Source organism: Phymastichus coffea, unplaced genomic scaffold (genome assembly GCF_024137745.1).
Source record: "Phymastichus coffea isolate CEN01 unplaced genomic scaffold, Cenicafe_Pcof_1.1 PCOF00114, whole genome shotgun sequence".
Taxonomy (NCBI): Eukaryota; Metazoa; Arthropoda; class Insecta; order Hymenoptera; family Eulophidae; genus Phymastichus; species Phymastichus coffea.
In genome coordinates, this window is record NW_026706925.1 from 94,163 (window position 1) to 115,252 (window position 21,090).

At 34.2% G+C, this 21,090-nt stretch overlaps 1 protein-coding gene across 2 annotated transcripts in view; it reads left to right on the forward strand.

Annotated features, from left to right (window-relative positions):
- Positions 1-11,345: 11,345 nt before the first annotated feature.
- The window catches only part of LOC131670699 (nucleolysin TIAR), a 199,377-nt gene continuing 189,632 nt past the window's right edge, over positions 11,346-21,090 (forward strand). The window contains exons 1-2 of one of the 2 annotated variants that reach the window (XM_058946522.1): positions 11,346-11,717; positions 11,792-12,013. In XM_058946522.1, coding sequence (XP_058802505.1) covers positions 11,845-12,013 — 169 coding nt within the window. In that variant the 5' untranslated portion in view covers positions 11,346-11,717; positions 11,792-11,844. Of the gene's footprint in view, positions 12,014-21,090 lie in introns of both variants that reach the window. The other variant, XM_058946521.1, reaches the window with a different exon arrangement.

Sequence of the window (21,090 nt, forward strand, 5' to 3'; positions counted from 1 at the left end):
AAATTATTCAAACACACTGGCCGAAACTTGCAACGATGTTTTAAAAGGCTTAGAATCTACTCATACACAACCGCACAAGATCAAACGTATGTTTGAAGTACTTGAAATAGAAAGTCCATACTTATGTATACACATAGACAAAGAGTCGGTATAATTTAAAGTGAGAGTAGTAACTGTGTATATTAACAACTGGCTTCTATATCTCAACGAGGTAGTATCGCGCGGTAAGCGTATGCTCGAATGCGCTTATTCACATATTATATATATTTACGCTGCTATTGTCGATTACGGCAACATTTGTACCATAAGTAGATAATAGCCCCTTTAAATACATACCGAATCTTTCTTTCTTTTGAATTATATTTAACAACGATAGTTCAGGGATACTGCAACAGCGCAGTGGGAATCATTGTGTTGATTCTCTCATTGAGTAACGTGATAAATGAATTGGAAAAGTCTTTTACATATTTGCTTAATTGAATATTCATACACTATCAATATTTATTGTTATTGATTGGCACACATATTCACTTGTATAATACAAGCGAATGATGAATATTTTTGCGGTTGAAATTACGGATTAACTTTGGTTTATTTCAGTAAACTAGAAATATTCGTGAATATATCACGTGATTTTACATTAATGTTTTTGATTTGTAACTTAGATAAAATGAAATATTTATATGGCCGTACCATGGATTTGCCTTCTTACCTTAAATCATTATACTAGTATCAGAGTATCTTTACTTGTGAATCGTGCAATCTTGCAGATATCATATCGATGAATCAATCTTATAACTCAATATAATTGATCATCCAAAAAATTCACGTATAAACCTTGATAATGTTACGGCCGTCGGAAAAACTACAAAGCTATAAGTTCGCATGTAAGGCAACTGTATATATCGAGCGTATGATCGTGTAAGTAGCACACACGTAACGTAGGCGAACGTTATACCAGTCCAAATACGTATCTCTAAACATGACAGTTGTACACATGTCTGTAAGTGTATATGTATGCGTATAGTATAGCAGCAGCCTCGATTAAGTCCAGAAGTTTAGCCGATTATATCTCTAGCTTGGATCTTCACGGGTCTATGGTTTTGTTACTTGCTCTTTTCGGGAATGGATGAACCTCGAGACAGCACGTAGCTGCCATATGTGAACCGGAAATTACTGCTATGGAATGATCATTTCGTTCCAAAAAATGTTACAAAGTTTTCTTTTGAAAGAGTTTATTACATTTTAGAACAGTTCAGTCACTGTAAAATAGTATAATCGAATATCGATGAAGATATCGTTTTTTTATTTGACAAAATAAAACAAAATGAATACTTTCATTTATATACAAAATATTGTTTGAAAAGAACGTAATTTTGATAATATGAATTACGTAATGCTCATCGCGCTCATAGATCCTTCATCTTTTGACATTCTCGACTTAGGAAGAGTCACTCTATGCGTGTGCAGCTGAGACGAACGCTAAGTTGGATCCCTTACCCAAAGTTATGATGCAGACAATAGTTGGTATACCTGCCTCGCTCAAGAAAATTGGATTATAATGGCAAATTTATCATAAGGAAGGAGACTAAAAAAGGAAACGTAAATCCCTTGTGAATTGTAGAGTTTCTATACCTAATTTCATTTAGCTAGCAATAAACGAGATTATTTTATAAAAAATTAATTGATGTTTAGAGGAATCTTTTTATTATTGTCTTTCAATTTTCATCGATTTATCAATTGTCAATTGATAATCTTTCTGTATATTTGTCATGCGGTATAATTAGTTCATTGAAATACGAAATTATTTATTGTTTAATTAAACGATAATTAAGTAGTATAATGTCATTATAAAGTAATTATTTAGTATGAGATTTCATGTAAATTTCAGACAAAACCACATTAGTTATTGTAACAATGAGAAAATAGATTTTTTCATACATAAATGTAAAAAAAATTAATGAATGAACAACCAAATGAAAAATGTAAAGCTGACATTCCAGTAGCTATAAAATTAACTACAGAGGATATAAATCTAGGATCTGTCATGGCCTTGAGCTTTTCGAAAATTTACAACGCATACGCACAACTTTATTTGCCGAGTGACTTAAGGTGCAATTTCGATCTCCTAAAGCAATTTTTTTTTCTACCGCTAAAAAATACTATAAAAACAATGTTTTTATAGAAAATTTTATCGCAGCTCACCATTCATCAAACGTAATTTCTCGTCCGCATAAAAGCTCAACAGTCTCACCACGAATAAAACAAACGATCTAAAGCATCAAGCATATACAGCGCAAAGATCCCTAATCTCTCCTAGAGGTTACTGTTTCCTGAGTTAAAATTAGCGGGCATTTGTACACGTCTAGCGCGCGTGTCAGCGTTTTCAATTATCCAAAAGAGGGCATACATACCTCTACACACACACACACACACACACACACACACACACACACACACACACACACACACACACACACACACAACCTCTATCGAGAGCATAATGCGCCCTTCATCTATCAGTGATGATGCGGCAGCCAAAGTTTGGCTTTTCTCACCTGAGCTTTTCCTTGTACGCCGCTCTTATGTTGTCTCTCTTCTATATATATATATACCATATTGACGATTGAGCGCGCGATCTCGATCTTGTTATCTTATTCATCTTGTTATTTTATATAAAAATCATTCTATAAAACTTTTTTTGATTCTATAAAAATTATATAAATTTCATAGAATATTTCTTGTATATAACTCGTCTAACATAAACAAGAAATACTCTTTTTTAATCTAATACATTTAGATACAACAGCTTCTATGCTTCTATGCTAAAACTTCTATGAGTGGTAAGAAATCTAATCGTCGATACAGCCTAAAAAAATCACCCAAGTTCTATTGATTATAAAAAACTAACAACTATGAAGTTCTAAAAGCCATTGTTTTACAAAAAGTACAAGCTGTATTTTGAAGTTCAACGATCTGCGAATGTCAATACTTACGTGTACAATATGTAGGCAGCTTTCACGTGAGCAGACTTTTCGTTTCAGCTTCGATAAGCTAAGATCTCAATGAAAATGCAACAGAAACTTGATAATCGTACCACAAAGCATCTATATTCAGAGTCAAATTTAGCTTAACTTTAATTATTAAATTAAAATAGAATTCGATTAGGATTCGATGTGGGATGTTACAATTCCACAATACCTCGATAATTTATACTTAAAGGATTCATTATAATTGGAGGTGACGGAATTTTAATTTTAAATTATGCAGAAATACAAATCGAATAAATAATGATTTATATACTTATCTATAAGTAATTAACTCCGGACGACATATAAAAGTGATTTTGCTGGTGCAAACGTAAATTTTGTTTGTAGAAATCTGGGGCTGCGCCGAAAACTTTTTCTAACCTCATTGAACTGAACTGGTTTGGTTTATTTATAAAAATAATAGTAATGACATAAACTACGACATAAATTCAGCGATTTGATATGTTTCTCTTAATTCTTGCCGTTCTATACAAAATTTTTATAAAATAGATTTGACAAACGTTTTATAAGGTTTTATTTTTCATAAGATATTTTCACGTGAGTTATTAAAATTCATTGCGCTCTTATAATTATTCAACTTATTAGTTTATTTAATTCATAGGATTGGAAGTTTTGAGATATTAGATACTGTATAAAAAGCTGTAGTTAATGAAATACGTAAATAAATAATACAAATGCTTCAAAATTCAAATAACAAAATATGACCAACAATCTTTGACAATATATTAAAATCTTTGGATTGGAATGATTTATATCATTTGAGTAATTATAGGATTTACGCAAGGGTAAACGTGGGACACTGAATTCCATCTAACCCTAATTCAGCATTTAAGCACTGTCGTATCTAAATAATACTTGATCCATGAAATCAAAAGCCACTCGGATCGTTAATCGGAAACCTCGTGTTGAAGTTAACAGCAACCAAATCACATCCATCCCTGAGTTTTTGGCCAATTAGCGGATACCTCGTAAATATTTAAAGGTACTAGTATTGCTTAGTGTAACGTTTATGATTTGATGTGGCTGACCCAATTCTGATTTTATTCACTGGCTGAGCGATACTATAATAATGATTGCGATGTATTCGGAATTATAGAATAAATTATTAATGATTGATACCTTCCAGAATATAATAGTTATGATTAAATTAAGATTGTAACTGCTTCTTCTAAAAGTATGTATGGCTGACATAACGTTGACTTTATCTACTGATGTACGAAGTCGAAGTTTATACAGCACAGCACAGCACTTTGAAATTTTTAAAGGAATTACACACATAAAATAGTTTAACTTTGAATTTTTTAATAGAATTTAATAATCGTTTCTTACTAATGAGAACACTTTTCTTTTTCAGGTAAGTAAAATTACTATTTCCTAGGTATAGTAATACTAGGTATAGTAAAATTATAAATCAAAATTATTTAATAAATCTTACATTACTGAAACGGAAAGGAAGTCTATGTATAACGTACTCTATTAAGATAAGAAAGAAAATATATCTTTTTTATTCAAAAAATAGTAGACTAGATAACTTGGGTGAACAGGTAACAACCTTTCCTCAGTTGTAAAGACAAGACAAGAAAGGATAAACTACTGAGGCAAACTATTAATTAGCCGTAATTACGACAACGTAGTCAAGTTAACACGAGAAAGGATGTAGAATATCGTTAGAGGAAAGGGGACGGGTACAAACTATTCACCTAATCTACCTGTAAGTCTGTCATTATGCTCTGCTCTCTCAGAAAAGAGGCACAAGTAATTTGCGATAAAACATGCGCAAGTTTACGTGGCGCTAGGATAAAAGTGGCGAACTTCGAGCTTTCGACCGTCGTTGTCGTTTCGGCTCATTTGCTGGGTATCACGCGAATGAGATTTGCTCGTCTGTAGATGAAGGATTACTATCTATTTTCTCTGTGCGTTTCCTCTAAGGAGACATTTTTGCTGTTCGTGCTGTTCATAGAATAACATTTTATATTTCAGTGTTCTAACAATCCATGTTCGTATTTGGAGCTAAATGTGATGTGATATTAGTTATTTTAGAAACATATGTAGAACCAAGATAGTTTTCAAAGAGTTGCTAAGAACGAAATTTTATATAAAAGGGTTCTAGTAATAATACATTTCAATAATTTTCACTGACAGAATTTTTTATGGAATTCGGACAATATTTTAGTAGTAATTCCTATATTATAAAAAGCAAAGATCTAATATTGAAATATACTCAGCTAAGTAATTTTTTCAATTTTGCTAACGGCAAAAAAATCGGAGACTTATTATGAATCAAAAATTGAAGGTAGAGTATGCGCATAGTGTGCAAGTGCCAAAGCAGCCCAAAATATTCCGTCAGTGTGTTCCAAGGAAAGATTTTACGCTGTTCTCGGGGCCTCTCATATACTCACATACGCATACAAATCCACACATATATACACATGCCGAGAGCAGAAGATATTGCTGCCAATGATTCAGAGATTCCCTGTGGCGCTTATACTCCTTCTGCCCCAACAAACGTCACTGCTGGTGGCCGGTGGTGCTAGCCTGGTGCCGCGAAAAAGGAGTAGGGAGGGCCGCACCAAACGGAATTATTTATGAGCTTGAATGCGAGCCAAAGCTCTCCACTCCGTAAGCCACTAAGACGTTCCTCTATTCTAGGAAGCTTCGTGTTTTCTCTCTCTCTAGCTCAACCTTATTGCTCGGCTATCCGAACTCTCGGCCAATCCCGAATGTCGATCATGTGCCGAACACCGAGAGTTCTCTCTCTGTCTGCCATTGAGTTATGCCGAGTTTGGCTTTTTCTGAAATGTGCTTCTTTTTTTGCGAATCGAATTCGCAAGATCTTTTTCCGAATTCTCGGAATTTCTTTACGACGATATGATTTTTCGAATTTATACCTTGAGTTTCTAACACAGTCTTTTCTTGTGATTGATTTTATAGATTTAAATAGTGATGCACGATACGAAACTGAATATCAAAGGTCTACTAAGTTTCATCTTTGATATATTAATTTGCAAGAAGCTCTCCACGTTCGTATTGTCTTATCTCAGTCGTTCTTTCATTCTCTTTTCACCTTGTACTTAAAATTCAAAGCGATCGCTCGTCGAGGTAGCTTTTTCTCCCCAAAGACACGAGTGAGCTTAACGAACTTCAGCGACGCATTCGAATTGAAAGTCAAGATTAGGGCAAGCTCCTCTCTTAACCTCGCGTCAATGTTACCGAGCGAGGGACGTCCTCAGCGTCGGCCCACCTCTTCGTATCTCCTCCGCCTCTTGCTCAGAAATCATTCTGGTTCAATCTTTAGCCTACTGGAGGCGCCACCAAGCGGGATGCTGATTTTCATTTTCTTAACTTTTGGAGCTATGATTTGAGGAGCTGAAATAGAGTTGAAATTGATTAAGTCTTAAGAGAAGAGGTTATAGAATTATACTTATAGAGAGAGCGACGAAGGCCTTAGTCGAACAAAATTCTGTTGTAGAAATGGATAAGATAAAAAATATTTAGGTGTATTTAAACTCATTACTCAAATATTTTGTAAAATAATTTATACATCTTTATTTTTACTAACATTTAGTAATAGGGCATAAATCAAGGTATTCAAGATTTTTTTTTGCTATTGAACAGTCAGAACTTAAAAGTGTGTAAAAGTGGCAATCTGGTACAGAACACCATATGCTAAAACATTACGGATGAAGTAAAGACTTCATAATTTTTATTTAAATAAATGAATTCTCTTGATATTAAATTTAATTTAACTTACTATTATATATAGTATTTAATTATCATAAAAAGCTTTACATTGATAGTTTTCATTGATTGCTCATAGACTTTTATCATAACAGATTTTCACCATAAACATACTTTGGGCATACCCATTGATTCATTTTTTATACAGTTCAAGATTAAAGCATCATTTAGTATTCCATTCAATTTATTCGAAAGTTTGCTTCTTAGAAGTTTTAATGAGTATCGTAAAATAGTTTAAGAAAAGAAATGATATTTTTTCTTTTTCTCAGTATTTTAAAACACTTTTTGTAACAGTCTACGGTTTTATAATATCCTGCTAGTCACTTTTAAGGAGAGGAATACAAGACTATGGAAATATTAAAAAGCCCCCAGGAGAAATTTTCGAAAGAATTATTTTATTTTTATGTAGTGTGGGATAAAAAAATACAATAGCAAAGTTGGAAATAAATAAAATTTTTTTTATATCGGTACAGAAAAGATTGAAAGCGACATAACTTTGTGTGATTTTTCCATGTCAAAATCTGAATAGTTGATCTGACAGTTGAATTATTCGACAGATATTTATCCAAGCTGATCAAATAGAGTTATTTTACAAGTGACACTCGATTTCGTTTGTTCTTCATTCCACCGAAGTGAAAAAGTGTCTAACTAAAAATAAACAGTTCGTAAAATTTACTGTTTTAATTTGTGATAATATTATAAATATATTTTTATATGAATTTGACATCAATCACGTGAAAAAATAGAATTTAATCGATAATATTACCGATGGAACGTGTTTCAAATATTTGCTCGGCTGCATTTTAGCATCAAAGGAATATCTGCCATATAAATCGATCAGCCTGTTTGGCAAGTACGTCAAAAAAATACCAATGCCATATTTCACCCTAGCCTTTAAATACCAATAATTTTTCATACTACAAAGTGCAGTTTACACAAGCGTTTAATGTTGACAGGATTTATCAGAACATCTTCCACGTTCGCTCGACAACAACAACGACCAAAAAAACGATGTCGTTTTATCGTCCATGTTAATATTAATCCGTCGCGACATACAGTAGTGTCATTTTTCAAAGAGTTAACATTCAAAAATGTAAAACTGCTGTATCCACCGAGCGATGCATTCCAGCACAACGAAGATGGATGATATGCGAATAATTATACGAGTTGTTTTGTTCACGCACGCGTATGCAGTTTTAAAAATTTCGTTTTCACCGAAATGACGAAAATGTTTTTTGCCTGCATTACTCACACGTGTGTTTGCAAGCCACAAAGTAAAAATATTTAAATTAAATAATGAAATTCACATTTACGGAAGTAATTTAATGATGCACATGGTATACTAGTACGAAATAAAAAACTAATTTGAAATCTTTCTGCACAAAAATGAAAGAGAAAATTGCTGAAAATGAATAATCTTGCTACTTTCCATATTTAACGATAAATACACTGAGAATATTTAAATAATCAATGTGATGTTTCCCTATTTTCAGGCTTAAATATTTGAATTTGAAATATGCTCATAAAACCATAGCCATTAAACGACTTGTTTGGTTCCTCAGCATAAGAAACATGATACTGTATAACTCCAAAAGCATGAGAACGTAATATTACGAACCACTCAGCATGAATATGCGCGTGTACTTATGCTCTGTATTTACGTTTCTGCATATTTATACAAGGTTAATGATACTGTATAGTAATATGGAGTATTCAACATCTTTTCTGATACATAACTTTTTAGGCTTGATTATTTTCATTTGTATATGAACTTTCAAATGTATCTACAAAGTTTTTACAATAATGTATTCAATTATAGAATTAATGAAACATTGTGTATTGCAGAAGGTTTCACTTTTATATTCAAAGCTATATTAAATATGAATGGTAGTTTGATTAATAATACATATACCAATATTAAAATTAGCATGTTAATTTCATTCATGAGATGTTATATTAATATTATATATTGTGGCAAATGAATTATTCTTCGTAAAGATTAAATAAAGTCAAAACAAACATAAATTGAATAAAAAAATATAATGTACATTCATTACTACAATTTGCAATAAATTAGCAAAAATAATCGACGCAATCGCGAAATATTGAAATGAAAATGTTCTCTTACTTTCAATAATCGTTACGAAGTAATATAATTTTTCCTCATGAAAAAGTCTCATTTCAACAGGCATTTTAGTATTCTGGAAAAGGGATCAAATAACGACAAAAAAGAAAAAGAAGCAAAGGGAGTGAGAGAGTAGTTGAGTGAACGTGAATAGGGATGATGCGAGGTAAACTACCCACGAGGGGTTAATACACATGTTAATTTTTGTGTCGTAGCTATCCACAGGCTCGATATTACATGCACACTCATATATACGTATGTGCTTTCGAACAAAAGCGCGAACATGAACGAGCATGGGGACACACAATTTTTAATAATGCATCGCCAGTTCCATTCCATGAAAATTCAAAACGCCGTTATCCCCCGAAGCCATATATGAGAGCACAGCGAAATATTCGGAAAGCGCCCGAGCGTCCGATGACGAGAACAAAAAGTCGTTTGCAATGAAAACTTTTCTTTTTTTTCTATCTTCTACTCTAGTTTTATACTTCCATTCTCTCTCTCTCTCTCTCTCTCTCTCTCTCTCTCTCTCTCTCTCTCTCTCTCTCTCTCTTTCTCTCCGTCTCTCACTGCCGAGTTCCCTTGTTTAACCTTTGATCTCTCTTAATGTGTTTCGTTGACATGAATGAGTACTTGTTTTGAAAGTTGAGTCACTTATTTTATGTAATTGAACTACGTTTTATGTTGCTACTGTATCTCAATGAATTTGGAAGAGAAAAATGATATACTATCCCACAAACAATTACTGTGACTTGAAAAATAACATTCAATATTTCTATTAGAAGGGCAATACAATTGTTGCATTCGTTTTGATTTTATTAAGAAATGTCTGTTTAAAGTGCCATATATATCTGCTTTATTTTACTATGAATTAAATGTAATGAATTAAATGTACAAAATACTGGTAAAATATAATAATTCTTCACAAATGTTCACTAATACAATCATAAGTTTTCTTTCAACATAGGTTTTACTAAAGTAGTGATTACCAAATTTATTTTTGGGCGTTTGAACAGTGTCTTTTTATAAAGAAAGATACTTTGTTTATGTCTACATTCAAGTTGAAATCAAAAGTGATAATAAAGTTTATATTAAAAAAAAGCTAGAGCTATTTTAATTTTATAAGTTACAATATCATAAGCAATGAAATTTCTAAGGTACATTTATCCTCAAACTTATGATTAGCACATAAATTACTTCGAGACATGATTGTGTGACAATTTTCAGTAAAAACATGCTTTGATATATGTCATATCACTGATTTTTTTTATTAAACATAATTTCGTAAATATTTCCTATGCTAATTATTGGAACGCAGTTAGGTTTTATTATACTATCCAAAACATACTGAATTGTAAATGTAAAACGGAATGAACATTTGGACTGAAATAGGAGATTATAATATTTCATACGGATTTTATTTCGCTATTATAATGAAATAGTAGGTCTCATCAATCCATCCATACCAAAAATTGATTATTCTATGCATTTGTAGCAATCATAAGAGTGTTACATTAAATATAATAAGACATACTATTATCTTACACATGCAAATATTAGCACGTTCAAACCCCCAACCCATCGATATCCATAGATATACAGCCAATGGAGAAATTTGTCTCGAGTTCCCTCCAATCGTTTGCCTAAAATATAAATCAAAGGTACTCCAAAAAAATATTATCGATAAATATTCATACTTATATTGCGATTAATCAATTTTTGGAATATTTTGAGCTGTGATTTCTTCATAAAAAAATAAAATAAACCGACGATATTCCTCAAGTCAGGTTGGTTAGATTGACAGTAACATTTTGTTTTTCATTGTGAATGTAAACATAAATGAAAGCTGGAAGTCATGGTTGACTTTTTAATTTTTTTCTGCAGAAACCACTGTTCAAAACAATCCAAGATTAATTAGTCGCATTCTATGAATATTTATCGTAGATAATTTTTTTCGACCACTTTTCGTTTATATTTTAGGCAAACGATTGAAGGAAAGTCGCAACGAAATTTCTCCATTAACTGTATATCTGTGAATATCAATGGGCAGTCTTAACAAATAATTTTTTTCGAACGTATGTCGCAAACTTATCGTCAATTAGTAGACTCAACTGGTAAGTAAAAAATAATCAATGTAAAAAAATAAAAATCGTTTCGAAAATTAAGAAAAGTATGAAAAGAAAATAAAAGATCGTAAAAGCTACACGGATTTTCAATGGGATGCACCAGCAGCGTCATCTCTCGCAAGTCTGAGCAATCCTCACATCGTCGTCCACTGGAGGGCGGGCGACGGGTGGTTTTTTCACGCGGCTGCGCTCTTAGCGCCGGCGCACCAACACGTTCTCTCTCTCTCTCACCCCTCTTATTTCAGCGAGGCGGCGGCGGCGACGGCGGCGACGGCGGCTTGGCACGAGCAGTAGGGAAGAGCAACCCCCGCGGTACGCGCGCGCGCGAGACACCAGACGAGTCTCGACTCTTGGCTCGGCCGGACGTGACGTAATATAACCGTTTTTCTCTCTTTTTCTCTTTCTCTTTCTCTCTCTCCCACCGTCTCGTGGCTACGTCGTGTGAGCGATAATGTTAACCCTCTGCTACCATCGCCGTGAACGTTGTTTGTTTTAATAAAAAATAAATTAAGAGAAAAAAACATCGCTTTGCGGTGAATTTTTTTTTTTAATTTTGAAAAAGAAATAAAAAAAATTCAGAGAGAACATAAACTGACAGATTCGTTCGGCGAAAGTGAGCGAGACGCGGGCACGCGAGACATCAGTGTGAAGTTATTTTTTTTTGGTTGAGGGTTGTGAGTGAGTTGTTTCTTTTTTCAATCATCCTGGATATATATACATATATCTCTTTAACGAGGGGGATCAATTGAAAGATATAGACACAGAGCAAAGAGTCGTGTGGTGTAGCGCGCAGGACGGCCCAAAGATGCTGACCATGTCGACGCTGATGATGCCGACAACTATGACTACCATGACTAATCCTGGACCTATACCGGCTCATAGCGTGCCGCAGCAGAAACTCGAACCACCGAAATTACAACCGACGCCACAAATTGCTCATCAAACCAATCAGAATGTTAATGTTAATAAATCAGGTGAGTTTATCGTATCTCATTTTTTCATATAATTCGTGGTGATTGCGTAGAGGCTTTTTATAACTTGATTACGAAAATACGTGAAATAAGTATACAGGTTAATGTTTTCTCTCCAAATGACATACTGATGAAGGTCAATGTTAAAGTTTAGTCATGTATAGCGTTCTAAATTGAAACAATAGTTTTGATATAAGAGAAACAAACACCGAAAATATTACAGCTACAGAGGAAAGGATAGTTAATTTCAAATGAAATAGTTTTTTAAATTAATTAGTCGATGGAAACCACATTTCAGATCAAGTGTCTGTAATTAATTTTTATCAAGAAAAAACTTAATCGCACCGCGATTAGCAGTGATAAAAACTGAAATCGATCAAATCAACAGTCTTTTATATTATAAATGCAAGTTGATGTATGTATAACCACCTTTACCTATCGAGATGGCCTTATTCTAGTTTTTGCACAAATACTATTTAACTATAAAAGTTAACATACTTTCATAACGAAGCCATTTCCCATCAACTATTTCCAAAATAAATTGAAGCTTTTAAATAGAATTAATAATTGAAATTTGTTGAAAAATTTATGCAAAATAAATAAGTCTAGAAAAATACCACATTAAAACAAAAAAAAAATTTTCAACTTATTCATTAGTAGAACTTTTAAATAAAATAATTATTGTATTTAAGTTATGACAATTGCGGAGAAAATTTTTGTTGATAATACGTTCAAGATTTTTTCGAAATATAAAACGTAACTTTTCGTCGATAATGTGATAAACGTGTCAAACGTAATACAAAAACTGTGTTTTCATGTTCGGCAGTAAAAAAAGATAATTCTACTGCAATATAAAATTTAATCAATAGTGAAAGAAAAGTGCAATTTGAGCTTTCGTTCACCAGTAAGAAAAAAAAAAGAAAAGTTCGAAGATCGTGGAGTAACCCGCTTGAAAATAAAAGGCAAAGCAGATGCCAGAGCATTTTCTGCTTTTATAACGAAATAACACGGCGCGGGGTGTAACATTGTTCCTGAATCAGACTGTATGGCCAATACATCCTTAACCCTTGTAGCTCCGGGAAGAGTGCGCGCGAGCGCGAAGCCTGCGTTGCGCCGCGGGCGATTTATGGCTCTTTGCTCGGCTTACTTGTACACTAACCCTTCTCTCTCTCTCTCTCCCTCTCCTTCGTCCCTCTCTCTCTCTCTCTCACTTGCTCTGTGCTTCCATTTCTGCCGGGAGTCCAGACTAACGAACGATTGACGCGCAGCCGTGCACCGTGGATTTTCCGCTTGCCGTCGTTTTTGCTGTATTTAGGGGAGCAAGAGCGAGAGACTTTTTGTTCCAGGAAAATAGCAAATATCGGATACAGCTCAACGTTCCAAAGAGTTTTTCTTTTTTTTCCTTTGTCTCCCTTTCTCTCTAGTCGAGGATTGTCGGCTCGAAGATTTTATGGAAGGGCGGTGTGATTACAGAATTTATCCCGTTTCTTATTTCGTAAATGTACGTTAAGTAATGTAAAATACTCTGTATTTTTCTATTTAACTAAAAATTTGAAATATTTATGAATCAAGCCGAACTGTCTAGGAGTTAAAAAAAATCTCATTTCAAGGAAATAAACTTATCAATTTCATGGAATATTTATCCGTAAAAGCATTAATTAATCAGTTTTAAAAAAAGGAATTATCAGATTACTCTTCACACACATTTATAGAAAATCACGCTTTCTAAATCATATAAAAGCAGAAAAAACTTCATTATTAACATATATATTTGTAAAAAAGGAAAGACTAATAAAAGTAGAAGCAAACATAGACGAGCCAAAAAATAAATTGTTAGTTAACCCAAACCAAAGACATGGTTATATTTTTTAGTAAAAAAAAGAAAGTTAAGAAGCTAAAATGATGTAATATTAAATGCTTAGTAAGAAAAGTTGTCGAAAGAATAAGAACAATACGTGTTAACAGCATAAAAGAGACAAGTTTCTTATTTTGCTTCTCCCTTCTAGTACATTGTTTTCTACTTTTTCCTTTCTTGCTTTTCGTCAACCACGATTTGTGGAAATTTTACGAGCCAAGCAAAAGTTTTGTACGAGAACATCGGGTCGAATGCATGTCAGTAGGTCGATTCGCCGCTTTTGATAGACTTCGTATTTTTCAAGATTATATAGCTTCTTTTCTTGGATTTGAAAACACTAGCGATTTTTTTTCTACTATTGCCGAAGAAAACCGTTGATTATCACATATGAGAATAGAAAATATTAATCTTTCGTAAAAGCGATAATTTGTGGGAAAATAAGCAAGTAATTGGAACAGATACATCTAAGACTGTTCGGCAAGAAGTTAAAAAATTATAAACTAGAGAAACATTAACGAACACAATGTAACTGTTACGAATAAGATTAACAGTAACAGTAGTTGTAGAAAGTAAAGATTATAATATATAAAACTTCTTACACCTACACACGCGCGTTTTTAGGGCTTGTGTATAAGAACGAATATGTGCGTGTGTGAGAACTGAGTCGCAGAGTCGAGTAATCCGGTTTCATCAACGCTCCCGACGACGTCGGACTCCAGGCCAATTGACCCCTCGATCTTTCGAGTCGTTCGTTGCATAATGGACGCGCGACGTCTGTCAACGTCAAGCTCGAACCCTCGAATTCTATTGGAATTGCCTCTGTTGGTGTGGCTGGGATTTAGTGAGATTGGATGACTCTATTAGCTTGGGAGCTTTTTTTCCTACTCGACATTTTATTGGAGATTTGTTCGAATATTTGTTCTTAATATGAAAATTGTCTGATTTACCAAACGTGGATTTCAGAACTGAGTTATACTTGTAATGTATTTGACAACAATTGTTCCGCATACCTAATAGAAAGCATTTATTTATGAAATAACGATGTCAAATAATTATCTCTACACTGTTAGAGGCACTAGGTAGATATTAGATTTGATATGTCTATTTTCGATAAGGCCTTAATCGGGGTTTAATCCTATCATTCACTAAAGTGAACGAACCTATCGTTAATATTTCAGGAATTTTATTACAAAAAAGGCTTAAATATTTCTATAAGAGTCAAATATATAGGTATATATGCTCAAAAAGGATAAGCTGTTCATCGAAGCGAATTTCAGCGCCATAGATCAAAAGCAAAGAACTGCGTTTTTTCTTTTTATATAGAAAAGCTTAAAAGTACTCGAACTTTGCTTGACATACTTGTTGGTCTATTTCTATATGAAATTGTCTTTCCAATTAGAAACATATTACAAATAAAATGCATAAACCAGTTAATCTTATTTAAAAAGCCATTGAGATTTCAGCTTTTGAAAAGCGTAATATTTCATTCAGAAACGCGCAGCAAACGAAACTATTACGTCTCCATCAGCCAGAGCGTATTTTAATTGGCGGCAATATATTTCCACTGAATTATTGCGTGTCACGACGAGATTAGATTCGTCGTTATTCGGACGTAGCACATGCACACAGAGTGAGAAAGAGAGGGGGAGAAAGAGAGAAATTGGGAATTTAAAAAGTCAGAGCTCGCGCTTCATATTTTACATTAACGGGGGATAGCGAGATTACACGATTTGAAAATAACCATAAATCGCAACAGAGCTTCGGTTACTATCGGACGTAAAAATCGTAAGCGGCTAATCGTTTGATTTAGGTGCGTGTGTGTGTGTATGTGTGTGTATTTGTGTATGCGAGTTTGCGACTATATCTGATTTAATGTGAATTCAATGGGAACAAATTTTTATACAGCATACATCGATTATATCTATGCTATTACGCTAGTCATACTAACTAATTTATTATAGCAAGCTTTTTCGAAAATCGTAATAGAAGAATATTCGTATTTGGATGATTGATATTTAATTAATTAACGATGGAGATACGATATTATTAAATAACTTCAAAAAACATAAACCAATTTCCAGAAATCTCTCGAAAATAAGCATGCATAACAAAGATTCTCGTTTATTAGATAAATTTGTTCAATACCTGCATTGCTTGCAGATGCGCACGTATAACAACTTGCGCGTACAGTACAGAATAAAAAGAAAAATCAGCGCAGTGAAAAATAGAGCGACATACGATTAAAATCACAAAAGCTTGCACAGACAACACGAAGAGGAAGATTTCTCGGGGATTCTGTGTGCGAATAGAATGCAAGGAGAGAGCGAGAGAGAGAGAGGGAGAGAGAGAGAGAGAGAGAGAGAGAGAGAGAGAGAGAGAGAGAGAGAAATACGTGCCTTGGAGTACAGTAGTAGGAGACCAGTAGCGGGGAATATTTGGGAATGTTATTAACTCAGCTCGCGTATACGCGGCCGCTTCATAATTCACGCGCTCGCTTCGCGAGTTTCTCGGTTAGCAATAACCTCCCCCTTTACTCACACCTCTCTTCCTCCTGCCCCGCAAGCACTCGAGTCTCGAGTGCCTAGTCGTCACGTCAAAAGGGTAACAAGTCCCTCGCGCCACTTTGTTAGGCCGTCGATGAACCTGTTACGCTACTGCTGCTGGTGCTGCTGCTGCAACTGCTTCGTTATTCTGAGCTTTCGGCTAATTGCACCTCGTAAGATGCCCGAGTGCATAGAGCACCCTAACGCCGCACACACCTTGCGATATTGTCGTATATAATTTCCATTTTGTTCTTTTGATAGAGAAACAAATATGATTGGTTTCTTATCATCGATTAAAAAAGCTTCTGTTTTTGCCGAGGTGTTTGTCTTTTACGTTTTTTTTTTGGAAACCATTCTTCGTCATCATTATTTTATTCTAGATTATCTGTCGGCTATTTTGGTTACAAAGTAGTGATATTTTAATAGCGAACCACTTACTTTAGAATAAGTTACTGAATCTTTCAAACTTTCTCATAAAGCTTTGAATATTTTAAAAGAATTAAGCTCAAAATACTATTATTAATTTAACATGACGAATTTCACAAAAAATCTAATTCAATCACATTCAATACTGTGAGAAACATAAATAAGTAGTTGAATCAAAAGACAATCGAAGTCCTCAGCAAATTTTTGTAAAAGTTTCTAACTTGAGATTTTTTAAATGGTTGGTTTATTTATAAAGACGACTCTCCTATTCGAATTATGAAAATATGTGAAAAAATACTAAAATATATTGAATTGAGCGTTTAACAGCAACATCACAAGATTAATAAAAATGTCTTTTTAATTTCTGACGCTGAATTGACATATACTATTATTCAATGGTATAGAAAAAATTAATGTTGAATGATGAGAACAACATTCTGGTTTGTTTCACTCGTTCTCTTTCTCTCTTTTGTGAAAAGTTGGATTTGAAACTCAGGTCGCGCGCGAATCTCCAAGAGATCGAGTGCGTTTTAACAGAAGTTTGATCCTGTTTCCTCCCCCCCTCCTCCCGCCCATCCCACAGAGAGAATTAAAAGCGCTTCCCGCCGATTCGCCAATTTGTCCAAGGGTTAATCAACGGCGAGTAAATCGCGGAGTAAACGTTTTCGAATAGTTGGATTATATGTAAGTATTACTGAGCTAATCGTTTTTCATGCAAAATCATACATCTAGATTCGTATCTTGATTCCATTATAATAATACTTTTTTTTTCCTTTCAACTCATTCACAAAAAATTTCAATGAATATCTTCGCTGTGGCTCCAGGATCGATTCAAAAGTATACTCGCATTGAAGGAAAAAAGTGTAGATAGAAAACCTAAAAAAAATATAAAACCTTGAACTCTTTCTCTCTCTCATTACGTCGTTGTTGTCTCCAAGGATGACTTTCGTGGAAGCATGATACATGGTTTGTAGCAATGCCAAGTCATGAATTTGCAAACGCTGATTTAGACTGTTGGGAAAAAAAGGTGTTGTGGGCGCTACGAAGAAAAGTCATTTTCGATCTTTTTCATGGAAAAAATGTTTCTATCGTAGAAAACTAATCCGAAAGATGTCTCGAGTTTCACATTATTTATGTATAAAAACTACAAACAAATCAACAAACGAAAATCGATAAAAATCAATGTGTTATAATTAATTAATCTGCCGTTCTGGTTGCGGCTTTTCCTGCCTCCATTTATCTGGCTTTAATCGCGTTCTGTCAAAGTTCAGTACCACCACGATTCAATTAATAGACTTGTCACCGTGAGGTCCGTGCAAAAGTTACAAAGCATTGTCGCCTTACTCTCTCCCGAGTTAAAGGAGATAAAAGAGAGAGGGTGAGAGAAAGAGAGAGAGAGAGAGAGAGAGAGAGAGGAGAGAGCCAAGCGAATAGTCTCGATGAAAGAAAAGCTAGCGAACGCCATCGCACGAAAGAGTCGCAGCCCCGTCAAACGGCAGGCGATTGTTTGCGTCCGCGATAAACGCGGAAACTCACTTACCGTGCCTCCAGCGCGCAAAAATGCTCAAACCACTTACTCCGTCTTTATTATCCAGCGGACAAAATCCACACTACGCATAGTAGTGGCAAGCACCGAGCAAAAGTGAATTTCACGTTCTTTCTTTTTTTTTCGTTACGTGCACATGAACAAAAGTTGAACGATGAGTTGAACTTTTTCAATGAAACATCGGGCTTCCTTCACGTCTCCATATTTTTCGTCAAGTTTTTTCTTACATATCGTGAGAGAACTTGTGTACATTGCTTGTACACAAACCAACATTTTTTTTTGTTTTTTCTCTTTGATGAAATTACGTGACATGATTATTAGTGATGGTTATTTTGTTGATGTATTTCAATTTTTAAATTAGAAATGTTCATGTGTTTTGGCTGTGGACATTTTTATTCAGATTCTAATACAAAAATATCGACAAACTGGTTTTTGGCAACTCGTATAACATTTGCAGTGAATTTCACTAGAGAAAATCAATGTTTATCAAAGAACTGATAACCCTAGGTTGATTACAGTAGGATTATTTTACTTATTCAGTTTCGCGTTGTAATAATCAAGCAAATTGCGTGCATTTAGCTTTTTTATTGGTACTTTTTACTCGAACGTTTTGAATTCAAAACTTTTTTCACTATTATACAATAATCAATGCTGAATAATTTATGAAGTTACATCATTCATTTTGTTATTATATTATTTATCAACTGAACAATTTTCGTTCTTCTCTATCTAAAAATAAGAAGAGATATACCTAGAAACTCCTAAGGGGGAGAGTGAGCATAACAAATAGGTCAGCAACGTCAACAACGCAGCCACATATTCTTTCCCCAAAAGCTCCTTGGCGATCTTTCAGACGCGGTAGGTGACAGCGGGAGTCGGAAGAAAAAAGGGGTTACTCACCCCAACTAAAATTGAATCTGCGGATGAAACTCTCTTCGCGTGTATAACCCCGTGTTAGTTCGAAGTCGAAAACTCTCTCTCACTAATATTCACGCGTGCGGGTTGTATGATGTACGGCTGTTCGCTCGTTAGTTTTGGCGGAAAAATTGTGTGGCTTTTTATACGCCATCTGATTAATTGTTCCGTAAATTTGTATCCTGTCTGACCAATCATACAGCTGCTAAAGGTTCGCTGCTAATTATTCATCGAACATGTATTTTTTTGTGTTAAAATTTCGATTCATACACATACAAGTATAATCTTCACGCGTGGATGATTATTACACAATAGCTCGGTTTAGCCGGTAGAAGTATTGATTGTTGTGTAATTTACATAGCGGCAAACACTGGTTACATTATTCATTGATATGCAAAGCTACGCTATGTTAATGTTGGATAACTTGGTGTGTATTATGCTTCTCCTTCCTCGCCTGTAGATTGCACTCGAGTTTGATCATGTATTTTACTAATATTTCATACATGTATGTATATGTACATCAGATCACAGAAATAATAAATAAAATGACACGTAATGTTAAGCATTTAATATGGTTTATAAAAATACGTAATGCTCCTACACTGAAAAAAGTGATATCCTTATAACAAAAAAACTGTAATTTAAAGCAAACCTTCTTGCTAATTATAAAAAGAAATTTCCCTGAAACAAAAAGATAATTTCTTGTAACAAGAGGGCTCGTTTTCTGAGTAAAACGTTCCTCTTTTTTCAAAAAATAATTCCGTTTAAAATTATTTTGAGATGAAAATCTTGGTACAAGAGGAAGCCTTTTGTCAAAAATGAACTTTTTCTCAGCGAACGCGTAATTACGATTGTTCGGAAAAACAGTACAACTAGTGACATTGTTAGTAGCCAGAGCAATCAAGGCACTTAGCAGAGAAACGAATTGATTCAAGACTCGTTCTAAATAGCATTAGGGATCCATTCTTGTCGAAATTCCAGGACGCGTCGCGTCTCAAAATAGCAACAGAAGAGCGAGAGAGAGAGAGAGAAAGAGAGATAGTTGGCGGACTCTTTTCGTGAAATACTTACCGTCCCTTTTTCTCTCTTTCTGCCCTTTCTCTCCCTTTTATTCGTAATCTTCCTGTCGATCGACTCGAGACCCCTTCCTTTGTGCGTACACGCGTATGCGTATTTCTTCTATGAAGGCTATTTTGAGGATCGAGAAGCATTTGACGTTCAGGATTCTTTTGATTCGAATGTCACTGCTTGGTTTGGAAGTTTTTTCTTTTGGTCTCCACGTGATTTGTAGAATGAAATGCTCTAGTCAACTGAGCTCGAGAGGCGAAATGGCTTTTACATTTACTATAACCATTTTGAGTTCACTGCTTTGCAGTCGGTGATAAGTATAGGAATAGAAAATCTGACATTTTTTAATTTAACAATCGTAATAGTTGTGCAATAAGATAATTTGCGTTACTCGATGATTGTAAACAGTCGATGTGACGGTCTGGACAGATCATTATCTTATAACATCTCTCACATCGTCATAATTATCCTGCTAATCTGCTACAACCAACATAATATAATTCACATATAATTAATATATATGAATTATATAATTATAATCAAGTAATATAATTCACATCATATTGAAGCTAAATCTATAATTGATAAGTCTTCATGTTCTAAAAAATAACAAATCTTCATCCTGCAATATTCGCAATGTCATGAATTCAACCTTGAACATTATAGGAATAGTACGTAGACAACTATTCCTAGTGGAAATTCCACTCGAAGAATGACCCAATCGTTC